Source organism: Thalassophryne amazonica, chromosome 19 (assembly GCF_902500255.1).
Source record: "Thalassophryne amazonica chromosome 19, fThaAma1.1, whole genome shotgun sequence".
Classification (NCBI taxonomy): Eukaryota; Metazoa; Chordata; class Actinopteri; order Batrachoidiformes; family Batrachoididae; genus Thalassophryne; species Thalassophryne amazonica.
In genome coordinates this window covers 59,529,509-59,545,800 of record NC_047121.1, presented here as the reverse complement: position 1 = coordinate 59,545,800, position 16,292 = coordinate 59,529,509, and the positions used below count along the sequence as shown (strand labels likewise).

Sequence of the window (16,292 nt, the reverse complement as noted above, 5' to 3'; positions counted from 1 at the left end):
ATGAGTGGAACCGGTGGTTTCTCGATTTGCTAAGACCTTGTCTCGCAAGCTTCAAGCCGATGATGCTCATGAATGTAACATCGTTCATAAACTGCACAAACTATCGTGCTGTGTAAGCACTGCAAACATAAACACACCATGTTTCCAATTCATAAGATGTTAAAGAGGAATTTGATTATACTTATTGTGTTGACCCTTTGCAGTGTGAGGGGGCTGAGCTATGTTTACTCCACAACGCCTCCAGGAAGACAAAGAGCAAATGCTGCAGTTTTGCTCAACTTCTTGAAGGATTCTGCCCGTGAATTCAACACACCGGGTAGGTCTGATGAAGTAAACTGGACCATGTGGTTTTTCTTTGGTTTTTCTTTTTCTTATTTTTGGACTTGGAATTGTGCCACAGTTTGTCAGATTGTACTGAGAACAGACTCAGTGTAGGAGTCAGTCTTCCTGGGTCCAAAGGTTTGAACCCAAATTGAAATGGGCCTGTAGAACACTTGCTTTATGTCAGGCCGGGCGGGTGTCCGGCACCCGGAGCAGTTGGACCCACAATGCAGACTCCCAGACTTGGCTTTGAGTAAGAGATAACATGGTTTGTATTGCAGGCACAGGTACGGTACACATGTGATCAGTCAGAGGAGCAGAGGTACAGTCGGGATCAGGCACAAGCGCAGTCATTGATGAGCATGGTTCAGTGGCACAAGCAAACACAGACATCAGGGATAAGGCAAAAGGAGTAGTCAAAAACAGGGCTGTGAACAAAGGCTGGAAAGTGTACAAAGACAACAATTTGGCCGGGGAGTATAAGGGTGTAAATGCTGGTGGACTCATCAGGGTGTGAAAAGAGGAACAGGTGGTGTTAACGAGGTACAAGTGTGGAGTAATCTTGAAAGGGGGAGTGGCAAGTGGTCAAAGATTAAACACAGTGCAAGATAGAGAAGAAGGAAGTGATGTCAGGAACAAACATACTAGGGCAGGTGCAGGGAGTGTGAGTGAATCAAAACACAAAGCAGACAGAACAAGGAGAGAGACAAAGACATGAGGCAGGTGCAGTGATGTGAAGCGAGAACATAATCAGATGGGTGTGAGGAAATACAGGGAACTATGAACAGAGCTAAACAGAATATAATACTATGATGAACAGGAACAAGAATCAGGCATGACCATGAGAACTAAAGGTGAACCAAGATATAATGAGTACAAAGGAAGAAACTACATGAGAACTGATCAGGGAATGAATGGAAAATAAACACTAGGAGAAAACTAAATTGGAACTGACTGTGACTGAAGAATACAATAAGAGATAACCAGATGACAGGACAAACCAAGACTAAATAATTAACAGAAAACAAAACCCAATATTACAGCATAACTGATAACCAAATGATAAACAATGAAAACATAAACCAGCAGAACAAACTAGAATAGAACTGAGCCATGGCTGATGTATGAAAAGTGACAAAGAAATAAAGTGGCAAAGTAAAGTAGAACAGAGAATAAACCATAATGAAAATAAACAACTAGTAAATCAGAGCTGGGGCAGAAAGAGAACAAAAGAAAGGGGGTGGAAAAAGGGCTCAGAGCCCTGATCTGACCAAAATCATGACACTTTACTTCAGTTCATGCTCACCTCTCCAGTGGTGTCCACATAAATTGATCAAGAAAGGAGTTTACGTTTGTCTGTTGGATCTGTTATCTGAATGGCCCTGATTTGGAACCCGTAACTCCCCTGTTCCCCTGTAAATTAAGGAATAAATAAAAAGTTTCCTGAAATATGATAAAAAAGTTTTTTTCTTTTTCATTCCTTAGCTTGCAGGAAAGGAATTCAGAATGATGCAGAATTTCTTGAGAAAAACCTGGGCTCATTTGTAGAGCAGGCTACCTTCACAGACCTGGAAGCTTTCAACATCTCCATCGTAAGTAATATTTTTTTCTATTCAAACTGTTTTAAAAAGACCCAATGATCCAATTTATCACTGCTGAAAGTTTACAGTCTTCAGCTCAAGTCTTTGTGTACAAGTTATAGATGTGAATATTGAGTCTGTTAATGTTTTTATAATGTTAGTATAATCAAATGTCCTGCTTTGTCATAAAATACCATTTATTAATTGTTCAATGAAGTACGTATGCCAGTGATGGTGAACCCTTGATTTTGTCCATGCCCTTTTAGACTGGTGCCATTTCACAGCTCCATCCTTCTCAGTTGGCACAAGTTCTACAGAGCTCAGGGAACATCAATAATACAGACACAGTCAGGCTCGTATTTGACCGGCTCGAGCAGGGCGATGGCTTTGAAAATGTGGAGGTTTTGCTCACTGAACTCTCAGAAAATGCACCGGTAAGCTTCCCTCTGACATTGGGGTAAGAAGAAAATTCACATTCTTTAAAACAAGCAGAGTCAAATTATACATATGCATCTACTTCTATAAATCAGTTACAGTGTTCTTATTGTATCAGATGATTGAGAACATTCCTTTTGCTCTTCAACTGCTTGCTAATGACTTCTGAACTATGTGCAACATGAAAACTGTGTAACATGTATGTGATTTCATATTTTGTAATTGGACAGAATATTGTGATTGAATCCAGTGCAAGAGATCTCGCAATGAATCGGACCTTTGACCTCATCGCGCCCCGTCTTCCAAGCTTCAGTGAAAATGAGTGGAACCGGTGGTTCCTCGATTTGCTAAGACCTTGTCTGGCAAGCTTCAACCCGTTGATGCTCATGAATGTAACATCGTTCATAAACTGCACAAACTATCGTGCTGTGTAAGCACTGCAAACATAAACACACCATGTTTCCAATTAATAAAATGTTAAAGAGGAATTTGATGATACTTTTTGTGTTGACCCTTTGCAGTGTGAGGGGGCTGAGCCATGTTTACTCCACAACACCTCCGGAAAGACAAAGAGCAAATGCTGCAGTTTTGCTCAACTTCTTGAAGGATTCTGCCGGAGAATTCAACACACCAGGTAGGTCTGATGAAGTAAACTGGACCACATGTTTTTTCTTTGGGCGACTTGGAATTGTGCCACAGTTTGTCAGATTGTACTGAGAACAGACTCAGTGTAGGAGTCAGTCTTCATGGGTCCAAATGTTTGAACCCGAATTGAAATGGGCCTGTAGAGCACTTGCTTTACTTCAGTTCATGCTCACCTCTCCAGTGGTGCCCATATAAACTGATCAAGAAAGGAGTTTACTTTTGTCTGTTGGATCTGTTATCTGAATGGTCCTGATTTGGAACCCGTAACTCCCCTGTTCCCCTGTGAGTTAAGGAATAAATAGAAAGTTTGCTGAAATATGATAAAATTGCTTTTTTCTTTTTCATTCCTTAGCTTGCAGGAAAGGAATTCAGAACGATGCAGAATTTCTTGAGAAAAACCTGGGCTCATTTGTAGAGCAGGCTACCTTCACAGACCTGGAAGCTTTCAATATCTCCATCGTAAGTAATATTTTTTTCTATTCAAACTGTTTTAAAAAGACCCAATGATCCAATTTATCACTGCTGAAAGTTTACAATCTTCAGCTCAAGTCTTTGTGTACAAGTTATAGATGTGAAAATTCAGTCTGTTAATGTTTTTATAATGTTAGTATAATCAAATATCCTGCTTTGTCATAAAATACCATTTATTAATTGTTTAATGAAGTACGTATGCCAGTGATGGTGAACCCTTGATTTTGTCCATGCCCTTTTAGACTGGTGCCATTTCACAGCTCCGTCCTTCTCAGTTGGCACAAGTTCTACAGAGCTCAGGGAACATCAATAATACAGACACAGTCAGGCTCGTATTTGACCGGCTCGAGCAGGGCGATGGCTTTGAAAATGTGGAGGTTTTGCTCACTGAACTCACAGAAAATGCACCGGTAAGCTTCCCTCTGACATTGGGGCAAGAAGAAAATTCCCATTCTTTAAAACAAGCAAAGTCAAATTATACATATGCATCTACTTCTATACATCAGTTACAGTGTTCTTATTGTATCAGATGATTGAGAACATTCCTTTTGCTCTTCAACTGCTTTCTAATGACTTCTGAACTACGTGCAACATGCAAACTGTGTAACGTGTATCTGATTTCATATTTTGTAATTGGACAGAATATTGTGATTGAGTCCAGTGCAAGAGATCTCGCAATGAATCGGACCTTTGACCTCATCGCGCCCCGTCTTCCAAGCTTCAGTGAAAATGAGTGGAACCGGTGGTTCCTCGATTTGCTAAGACCTTGTCTCGCAAGCTTCAACCCGATGATGCTCATGAATGTAACATCGTTCATAAACTGCACAAACTATCGTGCTGTGTAAGCACTGCAAACATAAACACACTGTGTTTCCAATTAATAAAATGTTAAAGAGGAATTTGATGATACTTATTGTGTTGACCCTTTGCAGTGTGAGGGGGCTGAGCCATGTTTACCCCACAACACCTCCAGGAAGACAAAGAGCAAATGCTGCAGTTTTGCTCAACTTCTTGAAGGATTCTGCCCGTGAATTCAACACACCAGGTAGGTCTGATGAAGTAAACTGGACATGTGGTTTTTCTTTGGTTTATCTTTCTTTGTTATTTTTGGACTTGGAATTGTGCCACAGTTTGTCAGATTGTACTGAGAACAGACTCAGTGTAGGAGTCAGTCTTCCTGGATCCAAACGTTTGAACCCAAATTGAAATGGGCCTGTAGAACACTTGCTTTATGTCAGGCCGGGCGGGTGTCCGGCACCCGGAGCAGTTGGACCCACAATGCAGACTCCCAGACTTGGCTTTGAGTAAGAGATAACATGGTTTGTATTGCAGGCACAGGTACGGTACACATGTGATCAGTCAGAGGAGCAGAGGTACAGTCGGGATCAGGCAAAAGCGCAGTCATTGATGAGCATGCTTCAGTGGCACAAGCAAACACAGACATCAGGGATAAGGCAAAAGGAGCAGTCAAAAACAGAGCAAAAATACGGTACATGGCGAGACAAAAACAGGGCTGTGAACAAAGGCTGGAAAGTGTACAAAGACATCAATCTGGCCGGGGAGTGTAAGGGTGTAAATGCTGGTGGACTCATTAGGGTGTGAAAAGAGGAACAGGTGGTGTTAACGATGTGCACGTGTGGAGCAATCTTGAAAGGGGGCGTGGCAAGTGGTCAAAGATTAAACACAGTGCAAGATAGAGAGGAAGGAAGTGATGTCAGGAACAAACATACTAGGGAAGGTGCAGGGAGTGTGAGTGAATCAAAACACAAAGCAGACAGAACAAGGAGAGAGACAAAGACATGAGGCAGGTGCAATGATGTGAAGTGAGAACATAATCAGATGGGTGTGAGGAAATACAGGGAACTATGAACAGAGCTAAACAGAATATAATACTACGATGAACAGGAACAAGAATCAGGCACGACCATGAGAACTAAAGGTGAACCAAGATATAATGAGTACAAAGGAAGAAACTACATGAGAACTGATCAGGGAATGAATGGAAAATAAACACTAGGAGAAAACTAAATTGGAACTGACTGTGACTGAAGAATACAATAAGAGATAACCAGATGACAGGACAAACCAAGACTAAATAATTACTCAACAAAAATATAAACGCAACACTTTTGGTTTTGCTCCCATTTTGTATGAGATGAACTCAAAGAGCTAAAACTTTTTCCACATACACAATATCACCATTTCCCTCAAATATTGTTCACAAACCAGTCGAAATCTGTGATAGTGAGCACTTCTCCTTTGCTGAGATAATCCATCCCACCTCACAGGTGTGCCATACCAAGATGCTGATTAGACACCATGATTAGTGCACAGGTGTGCCTTAGACTGTCCACAATAAAAGGCCACTCTGAAAGGTGCAATTTTGTTTTATTGGGGGGGGATATCAGTCAGTATCTGGTGTGACTACCATTTGCCTCATGCAGTGCAACACATCTCCTTCGCATCATCCGTGAAGAGAACACCTCTCCAACGTGCCAAACGCCAGCGAATGTGAGTATTTTCCCACTCAAGTCGGTTATGATGACGAACTGGAGTCAGGTCGAGACCCAGATGAGGACGACGGGCATGCAGATGAGCTTCCCTGAGACGGTCTCTGACAGTTTGTGCAGAAATTCTTTGGTTATGCAAACCGATTGTTTCAGCAGCTGTCCGAGTGGCTGGTCTCAGACGATCTTGGAGGTGAACATGCTGGATGTGGAGGTCCTGGGCTGGTGTGGTTACACGTGGTCTGCGGTTGTGAGGCTGGTTGGATGTACTGCCAAATTCTCTGAAACGCCTTTGGAGACGGCTTATGGTAGAGAAATGAACATTCAATACACGAGCAACAGCTCTGGTTGACATTCCTGCTGTCAGCATGCCAATTGCACGCTCCCTCAAATCTTGCGACATCTGTGGCATTGTGCTGTGTGATAAAACTGCACGTTTCAGAGTGGCCTTTTATTGTGGGCAGTCTAAGGCACACATGTGCACTAATCATGGTGTCTAATCAGCATCTTGGTATGGCACACCTATGAGGTGGGATGGATTATCTCAGCAAAGGAGAAGTGCTCACTATCACAGATTTAGACTGGTTTGTGAACAATATTTGAGGGAAATGGTGATATTGTGTATGTGGAAAAAGTTTTAGATCTTTGAGTTCATCTCATACAAAATGGGAGCAAAACCAAAAGTGTTGCGTTTATATTTTTGTTGAGTATACAACATAACTGATAACCAAATGATAAACAATGAAAACATAAACCAGCAGAACAAACTAGAATAGAACTGAGCCATAGCTGATGTATGAAAAGTGACAAAGAAATAAAGTGGCAAAGTAAAGTAGAACAGAGAATAAACCATAATGAAAATAAACAACTAATAAATCAGAGCTGGGGCAGAAAGAGAACAAAAGAAATGGATGGAAAAAGGGCTCAAAGCCCTGATCTGACCAAAATTATGACACTTCAGTTCATGCTCACCTCTCCAGTGGTGTCCACATAAATTGATCAAGAAAGGAGTTTACTTTTGTCTGTTGGATCTGTTATCTGAATGGTCCTGATTTGGGACCCGTAACTCCCCTGTTCCCCTGTAAATTAAGGAATAAATAAAAAGTTTCCTGAAATATGATAAAATAGTTTTTTTCTTTTTCATTCCTTAGCTTGCAGGAAAGGAATTCAGAATGATGCAGAATTTCTTGAGAAAAACCTGGGCTCATTTGTAGAGCAGGCTACCTTCACAGACCTGGAAGCTTTCAACATCTCCATCGTAAGTAATTTGTTTTTTTTATCCAAACGTTTTTAAAAAGACCCAATGATCCAATTCATCACTGCTGAAAGTTTACAGTCTTCAGCTCAAGTCTTTGTGTACAAGTTATAGATGTGAATATTGAGTCTGTTAATGTTTTTATAATCAAATGTCATGCTTTGTCATAAAATACCATTTATTAATTGTTTAATGAAGTACGTATGCCAGTGATGGTGAACCCTTGATTTTGTCCATGCCCTTTTAGACTGGTGCCATTTCACAGCTCCGTCCTTCTCAGTTGGCACAAGTTCTACAGAGTTCAGGGAACATCAATAATACAGACACAGTCAGGCTCGTATTTGACCGGCTTGAGCAGGGCGATGGCTTTGAAAATGTGGAGGTTTTGTTCACTGAACTCACAGAAAATGCACCGGTAAGCTTCCCTCTGACATTGGGGTAAGAAGAAAATTCCCATTCTTTAAAACAAGCAGAGTCAAATTATACATATGCATCTACTTCTATACATCAGTTACAGTGTTCTTATTGTATCCGATGATTGAGAACATTCCTTTTGCTCTTCAACTGCTTGCTAATGACTTCTGAACTATGTGCAACATGAAAACTGTGTAACGTGTATCTGATTTCATATTTTGTAATTGGACAGAATATTGTGATTGAGTCCAGTGCAAGAGATCTCGCAATGAATCGGACCTTTGACCTCATCGCGCCCCGTCTTCCAAGCTTCAGTGAAAATGAGTGGAACCGGTGGTTCCTCGATTTGCTAAGACCTTGTCTGGCAAGCTTCAACCCGTTGATGCTCATGAATGTAACATCGTTCATAAACTGCACAAACTATCGTGCTGTGTAAGCACTGCAAACATAAACACACTGTGTTTCCAATTAATAAAATGTTAAAGAGGAATTTGATGATACTTATTGTGTTGACCCTTTGCAGTGTGAGGGGGCTGAGCCATGTTTACTCCACAACACCTCCAGAAAGACAAAGAGCAAATGCTGCAGTTTTGCTCAACTTCTTGAAGGATTCTGCCGGAGAATTCAACACACCAGGTAGGTCTGATGAAGTAAACTGGACCACATGTTTTTTCTTTGGGCGACTTGGAATTGTGCCACATTTTGTCAGATTGTACTGAGAACAGACTCAGTGTAGGAGTCAGTCTTCATGGGTCCAAACGTTTGAACCCGAATTGAAATGGGCCTGTAGAGCACTTGCTTTACTTCAGTTCATGCTCACCTCTCCAGTGGTGTCCATATAAACTGATCAAGAAAGGAGTTTACTTTTGTCTGTTGGATCTGGTATCTGAATGGTCCTGATTTGGAACCCGTAACTCCCCTGTTCCCTTGTAAGTTAAGGAATAAATAAAAGTTTGCTGAAATATGATAAAATTGCTTTTTTCTTTTTCGTTCCTTAGCTTGCAGGAAAGGAATTCAGAACGATGCAGAATTTCTTGAGAAAAACCTGGGCTCATTTGTAGAGCAGGCTACCTTCACAGACCTGAAAGCTTTCAACATCTCCATCGTAAGTAATATTTTTTTCTATTCAAAGTTTTTTAAAAAGACCCAATGATCCATGATTACTATCTTCAGCTCAAGTCTTTGTGTACAAGTTATAGATCTGAATATTGAGTCTGTTAATGTTTTTATAACATTAGTATAATCAAATGTCCTACTTTGTCATAAAATACCATTTTGTAATTGTTTAATTAAGCAGGTATGCCAGTGATGGTCAGCCTTGTTTTCAGGGCTGTGAAAACTCCATGGATTTGTGAAATTCCAGGGATTTCATCGGGGGTGGTGCTAGTGTTTTACTCTGTAATTGTGATTGTCATTGAGTTTTTAAAATGTCTATCGCAACATGTTCTTTTTTCAATATCGTGGAAATTTTATAAAACCGCGGCGGTCCACGGACACTGATCTGTGTGTTACAGATACAAATCAGTGTCCTTGGATCCACAGAGTTTTGAAGAGAAAAATCCCTCTCGTAAAGTGTAAAACGGGACTGGTTGGTTGCTGCGGAGACGATGTGTGGCTCCTGCGCAAAGCTTAAGCTAAATGTAGCATGTGGACATCGCAAACCTTTAGAGCTCTAAAGTTTTTAAAAGAAGAATTGTTCAGCATGTCTGTGTCACGGAACGGCGTTGAACAGAGAGAAGATGGTGAGAAAGACTGTTTGAAAAAGTCCGATAAGGACAAGAATCCGTGGAATTGTCGCTGGCTTCATCAACACACCTGAAAGATAAAAGAAATGGGAAAAGTGAACTGTGCACTCAGCAAACACAGTAAAAATTTTTCTCTCTATGGAAAATAAACATTGTGCTGTTCAAACAGGATTTTAGACAAGATTATGTGACTTTTTTCATTAATCTAGACTTTCTTTTATTGGAAAAAACAGACTCTGGCTTTGAATGCATTTACATGAATTTACACAAGAATATAAATGAGTTTTTATTAAGGCAGCGACTCAACACAAGCACAAACCACAACCAAACTCATTTTGTTCCCACAGATGGAAGTTCTGGACCGTCTCACACCGCAGCAAAAGGCTGAGTTACTTGTGGATCCAGACACTGGTGCTTTGGAGAATGAGACCTTCATAAAGGTGGTGTGCAACACGTTCTTGGATTCCTCAGACACTGACCCGCTCAGTCAGTTCATCCAGGCCTTTTTCAGACAAATCCCCAGGAACGCTGACTGTCCATCATACACTGCCATGTAAGAAATGGAAATTTTCAAGTCTGCACATAAAAATGTTGTTTGTGTTTGTCATCGAACTCTGGTTCCTGACAAATCATCTCACTGTGTTGTTGTTTTTAGAGTCAATGGTCTTCAGCAGTGCTTCAAATTGAATCTTCCAGAGAGTGTGAAATCAAGCATAGGAAGCCTCCAAATGAAATTCCTACGTAAGTGATTAAAAAAATGCTTTCTGGCATTTTTATTGAATGAGGTATTTCTGTCAGAGCTGTATTCACTTGATACTTTATTTTGTCTGTCAAACAGGTTGTCGCATTACAGGTTCTCTGAGGGTAAGTTGCTTTTCTTTTGTATTTTATACATATTGAACATATTTACACTTGACAGTTGACAAGGTTAGAGTTTATTATTGAAACTTTAAGAGACAAAAAATTTTTGATCTGTGTCAAATATGCCACAAGTGTAATAATGATGATGTTTTTGTCTCCAGTGCAACAACACAGCAGTTAACGGTAAGTGTGTAAAAGTGGAGCGAGCTCCAGGGTGATTGCAAAATGACACGGGAAAGTGCAATTATGTGATGCATGAATATTGTCTTTTTACAGTGAGTCATATCTGTGCTGACGTCAGCGGGTAGGTGAATCACTGTTTGAAGTGCAGTGTTCTGGTTTTCTTCCTTTTCCCCTTTAAGTAACACTGTTTTTCATACTATCGTTTTGTTTAGGTCACAACAAATCCAATCTGGTGGCAACTTGACAGAAGCCCTGTGCAATATTTCCATCACTGCACACGCCTGTTCCTCAGTAAGATTGTTTTATTTCAGGTTTCAGTGTCTTCTGCTTTAATTACTTCCTGAGATGAATTGTCATGAACTCAGTCTTTATTTTTGTCTCATTTTAAGGCTACACATCTCACACCCAGCAACGTGGCGACACTGTTGAACTGTTCGCTGCAAAGCCAAATGACATACTCCCCAGAGGTCTGGAAGCTTTTCATCCGAGAAGCTTCTCCTGTGCTGGATGAGGCTCTTACCATGTACTCTGCTATGGTAAGTCCAAAAGTGTCATTTCAGAAAAAATTGGTGTTTTCCCTGTGAACCTGGTGCCCTATTAAATGAGACCTCCCCACCTGCCCAATTTAAGGCTCCCAACACCAGCAGTCAGTCCTTGACCCCCATTCTTGAGGCTGTTGGAGAGGTGATAATTGCCAACTTCAGCCAGATGCAAGTGCAAGATGATGCCTTTGTCAAGAGATGGTTTGAGACAAACCTTCATCCATTTTTGGCTGCTTCATCACCCAACTTCCTGTTTTGTCTCAGCTCGACAAACTTCAGCTGCCAAACGTACCACACTGTGTAAGTAACCAGGTTACATATTTCTGAACTGTGGACATTGATGGCAGATTATCTTGGAGATATACATTTGATTATACACTTGTTGATTTGGCCTTCACTCTTCAATGTTAGCATCCGGGCATTCAGCAGAGTCCAACCATCCATGAAGAGAGAGACACAGAAATCAGTCTTGACTCATTTCATCCAGCCGTTCCTTGTGAAAAATGACTCATCAGGTAAAGGCAGGCACTGTGTTTCAATTGATTAAAGTGGTGACAGCCTTTGGTCACAGTGGTTCATCCAAGTCTTTGTCTTTTTTTCTTCCCAGATCCTGGCTGTGTCTCAGCCAGCAGTGGTACTAAAGAGTGGCTCCAGGATAACTTTGGTAGCTTCTCTGAATTTGCAGATCTGCAGGATTTGCAAACCCTCAATCCCAATTTTTCTGTTGTACGTAACTGAACTGACCGCAGTCTTGTCTATTCAAATTAAACATTCCACTTTTTTTTGTATTGATTGCTCTTTGATTTTGTCCATGCCCTTTTAGACTGACTCCATTTCACAGCTCCGTCCTTCTCAGTTGGCACAAGTTCTACAGAGCTCAGGGAACATCAATAATACAGACACAGTCAGGCTCGTATTTGACCGGCTCGAGCAGGGCAATGGCTTTGAAAATGTGGAGGTTTTGCTCACTGAACTCACAGAAAATGCACCGGTAAGCTTCCCTCTGACATTGGGGTAAGAAGAAAATTCCCATTCTTTAAAACAAGCAGAGTCAAATTATACATATGCATCTACTTCTATACATCAGTTACAGTGTTCTTATTGTATCAGATGATTGAGAACATTCCTTTTGCTCTTCAACTGCTTGCTAATGACTTCTGAACTACGTGCAACATGCAAACTGTGTAACGTGTATCTGATTTCATATTTTGTAATTGGACAGAATATTGTGATTGAGTCCAGTGCAAGAGATCTCGCAATGAATCGGACCTTTGACCTCATCGCGCCCCGTCTTCCAAGCTTCAGTGAAAATGAGTGGAACCGGTGGTTCCTCGATTTGCTAAGACCTTGTCTGGCAAGCTTCAACCCGTTGATGCTCATGAATGTAACGTCGTTCATAAACTGCACAAACTATCGTGCTGTGTAAGCACTGCAAACATAAACACACCATGTTTCCAATTAATAAAATGTTAAAGAGGAATTTGATGATACTTATTGTGTTGACCCTTTGCAGTGTGAAGGGGCTGAGCCATGTTTACTCCACAACACCTCCGGAAAGACAAAGAGCAAATGCTGCAGTTTTGCTCAACTTCTTGAAGGATTCTGCCGGTGAATTCAACACACCAGGTAGGTCTGATGAAGTAAACTGGACCACATGTTTTTTCTTTGGGTGACTTGGAATTGTGCCACATTTTGTCAGATTGTACTGAGAACAGACTCAGTGTAGGAGTCAGTCTGCATGGGTCCAAACGTTTGAACCCGAATTGAAATGGGCCTGTAGAGCACTTGCTTTACTTCAGTTCATGCTCACCTCTCCAGTGGTGTCCATATAAACTGATCAAGAAAGGAGTTTACGTTTGTCTGTTGGATCTGTTATCTGAATGGTCCTGATTTGGAACCCGTAACTCCCCTGTTCCCCTGTGAGTTAAGGAATAAATAGAAAGTTTGCTGAAATATGATAAAATTGCTTTTTTCTTTTTCGTTCCTTAGCTTGCAGGAAAGGAATTCAGAACGATGCAGAATTTCTTGAGAAAAACCTGGGCTCATTTGTAGAGCAGGCTACCTTCACAGACCTGGAAGCTTTCAACATCTCCATCGTAAGTAATATTTTTTTCTATTCAAACTGTTTTAAAAAGACCCAATGATCCAATTTATCACTGCTGAAAGTTTACAATCTTCAGCTCAAGTCTTTGTGTACAAGTTATAGATGTGAAAATTGAGTCTGTTAATGTTTTTATAATGTTAGTATAATCAAATATCCTTCTTCTTGTCCATGCCCTTTTAGACTGGTGCCATTTCACAGCTCCGTCCTTCTCAGTTGGCACAAGTTCTACAGAGCTCAGGGAACATCAATAATACAGACACAGTCAGGCTCGTATTTGACCGGCTCGAGCAGGGCAATGGCTTTGAAAATGTGGAGGTTTTGCTCACTGAACTCACAAAAAATGCACCGGTAAGCTTCCCTCTGACATTGGGGTAAGAAGAAAATTCCCATTCTTTAAAACAAGCAGAGTCAAATTATACATATGCATCTACTTCTATACATCAGTTACAGTGTTCTTATTGTATCAGATGATTGAGAACATTCCTTTTGCTCTTCAACTGCTTGCTAATGACTTCTGAACTACGTGCAACATGCAAACTGTGTAACGTGTATCTGATTTCATATTTTGTAATTGGACAGAATATTGTGATTGAATCCAGTGCAAGAGATCTCGCAATGAATCGGACCTTTGACCTCATCGCGCCCCGTCTTCCAAGCTTCAGTGAAAATGAGTGGAACCGGTGGTTCCTCGATTTGCTAAGACCTTGTCTGGCAAGCTTCAACCCGTTGATGCTCATGAATGTAACGTCGTTCATAAACTGCACAAACTATCGTGCTGTGTAAGCACTGCAAACATAAACACACCATGTTTCCAATTAATAAAATGTTAAAGAGGAATTTGATTATACTTATTGTGTTGACCCTTTGCAGTGTGAAGGGGCTGAGCCATGTTTACTCCACAACACCTCCGGAAAGACAAAGAGCAAATGCTGCAGTTTTGCTCAACTTCTTGAAGGATTCTGCCGGTGAATTCAACACACCAGGTAGGTCTGATGAAGTAAACTGGACCACATGTTTTTTCTTTGGGCGACTTGGAATTGTGCCACATTTTGTCAGATTGTACTGAGAACAGACTCAGTGTAGGAGTCAGTCTTCATGGGTCCAAATGTTTGAACCCGAATTGAAATGGGCCTGTAGAGCACTTGCTTTACTTCAGTTCATGCTCACCTCTCCAGTGGTGTCCATATAAACTGATCAAGAAAGGAGTTTACGTTTGTCTGTTGGATCTGTTATCTGAATGGTCCTGATTTGGAACCCGTAACTCCCCTGTTCCCTGTGAGTTAAGGAATAAATAGAAAGTTTGCTGAAATATGATAAAATTGCTTTTTTCTTTTTCGTTCCTTAGCTTGCAGGAAAGGAATTCAGAACGATGCAGAATTTCTTGAGAAAAACCTGGGCTCATTTGTAGAGCAGGCTACCTTCACAGACCTGGAAGCTTTCAACATCTCCATCGTAAGTAATATTTTTTTCTATTCAAACTGTTTTAAAAAGACCCAATGATCCAATTTATCACTGCTGAAAGTTTACAATCTTCAGCTCAAGTCTTTGTGTACAAGTTATAGATGTGAAAATTGAGTCTGTTAATGTTTTTATAATGTTAGTATAATCAAATGTCCTTCTTTGTCATAAAATACCATTTATTATTTGTTTAATGAAGTACGTATGCCAGTGATGGTGAACCCTTGATTTTGTCCATGCCCTTTTAGACTGGTGCCATTTCACAGCTCCGTCCTTCTCAGTTGGCACAAGTTCTACAGAGCTCAGGGAACATCAATAATACAGACACAGTCAGGCTCGTATTTGACCGGCTCGAGCAGGGCAATGGCTTTGAAAATGTGGAGGTTTTGCTCACTGAACTCACAAAAAATGCACCGGTAAGCTTCCCTCTGACATTGGGGTAAGAAGAAAATTCCCATTCTTTAAAACAAGCAGAGTCAAATTATACATATGCATCTACTTCTATACATCAGTTACAGTGTTCTTATTGTATCAGATGATTGAGAACATTCCTTTTGCTCTTCAACTGCTTGCTAATGACTTCTGAACTACGTGCAACATGCAAACTGTGTAACGTGTATCTGATTTCATATTTTGTAATTGGACAGAATATTGTGATTGAATCCAGTGCAAGAGATCTCGCAATGAATCGGACCTTTGACCTCATCGCGCCCCGTCTTCCAAGCTTCAGTGAAAATGAGTGGAACCGGTGGTTCCTCGATTTGCTAAGACCTTGTCTGGCAAGCTTCAACCCGTTGATGCTCATGAATGTAACGTTGTTCATAAACTGCACAAACTATCGTGCTGTGTAAGCACTGCAAACATAAACACACCATGTTTCCAATTAATAAAATGTTAAAGAGGAATTTGATGATACTTATTGTGTTGACCCTTTGCAGTGTGAAGGGGCTGAGCCATGTTTACTCCACAACACCTCCGGAAAGACAAAGAGCAAATGCTGCAGTTTTGCTCAACTTCTTGAAGGATTCTGCCGGTGAATTCAACACACCAGGTAGGTCTGATGAAGTAAACTGGACCACATGTTTTTTCTTTGGGTGACTTGGAATTGTGCCACATTTTGTCAGATTGTACTGAGAACAGACTCAGTGTAGCAGTCAGTCTTCATGGGTCCAAACGTTTGAACCCGAATTGAAATGGGCCTGTAGAGCACTTGCTTTACTTCAGTTCATGCTCACCTCTCCAGTGGTGTCCATATAAACTGATCAAGAAAGGAGTTTACGTTTGTCTGTTGGATCTGTTATCTGAATGGTCCTGATTTGGAACCCGTAACTCCCCTGTTCCCCTGTGAGTTAAGGAATAAATAGAAAGTTTGCTGAAATATGATAAAATTGCTTTTTTCTTTTTCGTTCCTTAGCTTGCAGGAAAGGAATTCAGAACGATGCAGAATTTCTTGAGAAAAACCTGGGCTCATTTGTAGAGCAGGCTACCTTCACAGACCTGGAAGCTTTCAACGTCTCCATCGTAAGTAATATTTTTTTCTATTCAAACTGTTTTAAAAAGACCCAATGATCCAATTTATCACTGCTGAAAGTTTACAATCTTCAGCTCAAGTCTTTGTGTACAAGTTATAGATGTGAAAATTGAGTCTGTTAATGTTTTTATAATGTTAGTATAATCAAATGTCCTTCTTTGTCATAAAATACCATTTATTATTTGTTTAATGAAGTACGTATGCCAGTGATGGTGAACCCTTGATTTTGTCCATGCCCTT

At 40.7% G+C, this 16,292-nt stretch overlaps 1 protein-coding gene and 1 long non-coding RNA gene across 2 annotated transcripts; both read left to right on the top strand.

The window, feature by feature from the left end:
- Positions 1–2,186: 2,186 nt before the first annotated feature.
- LOC117501169 lies at positions 2,187–2,906 on the top strand. Its single transcript, XR_004557952.1, has 3 exons — positions 2,187–2,335; positions 2,567–2,766; positions 2,858–2,906. It is a non-coding gene; the product is annotated as an uncharacterized LOC117501169 (long non-coding RNA).
- Positions 2,907–3,092: 186 nt separating this feature from the next.
- On the top strand, positions 3,093–16,158 carry LOC117531937. Its single transcript, XM_034195127.1, has 19 exons — positions 3,093–3,120; positions 3,334–3,440; positions 3,695–3,862; positions 4,094–4,293; positions 4,385–4,497; positions 7,111–7,217; positions 7,462–7,629; positions 7,861–8,060; positions 12,473–12,585; positions 12,949–13,055; positions 13,244–13,411; positions 13,643–13,842; positions 13,934–14,046; positions 14,409–14,515; positions 14,770–14,937; positions 15,169–15,368; positions 15,460–15,572; positions 15,936–16,042; positions 16,153–16,158. Exons 1-19 carry the CDS (start codon positions 3,093–3,095, stop codon positions 16,156–16,158), a joined length of 2,493 nt encoding a protein of 830 aa, XP_034051018.1.
- The last annotated feature ends 134 nt before the right edge of the window (positions 16,159–16,292 follow it).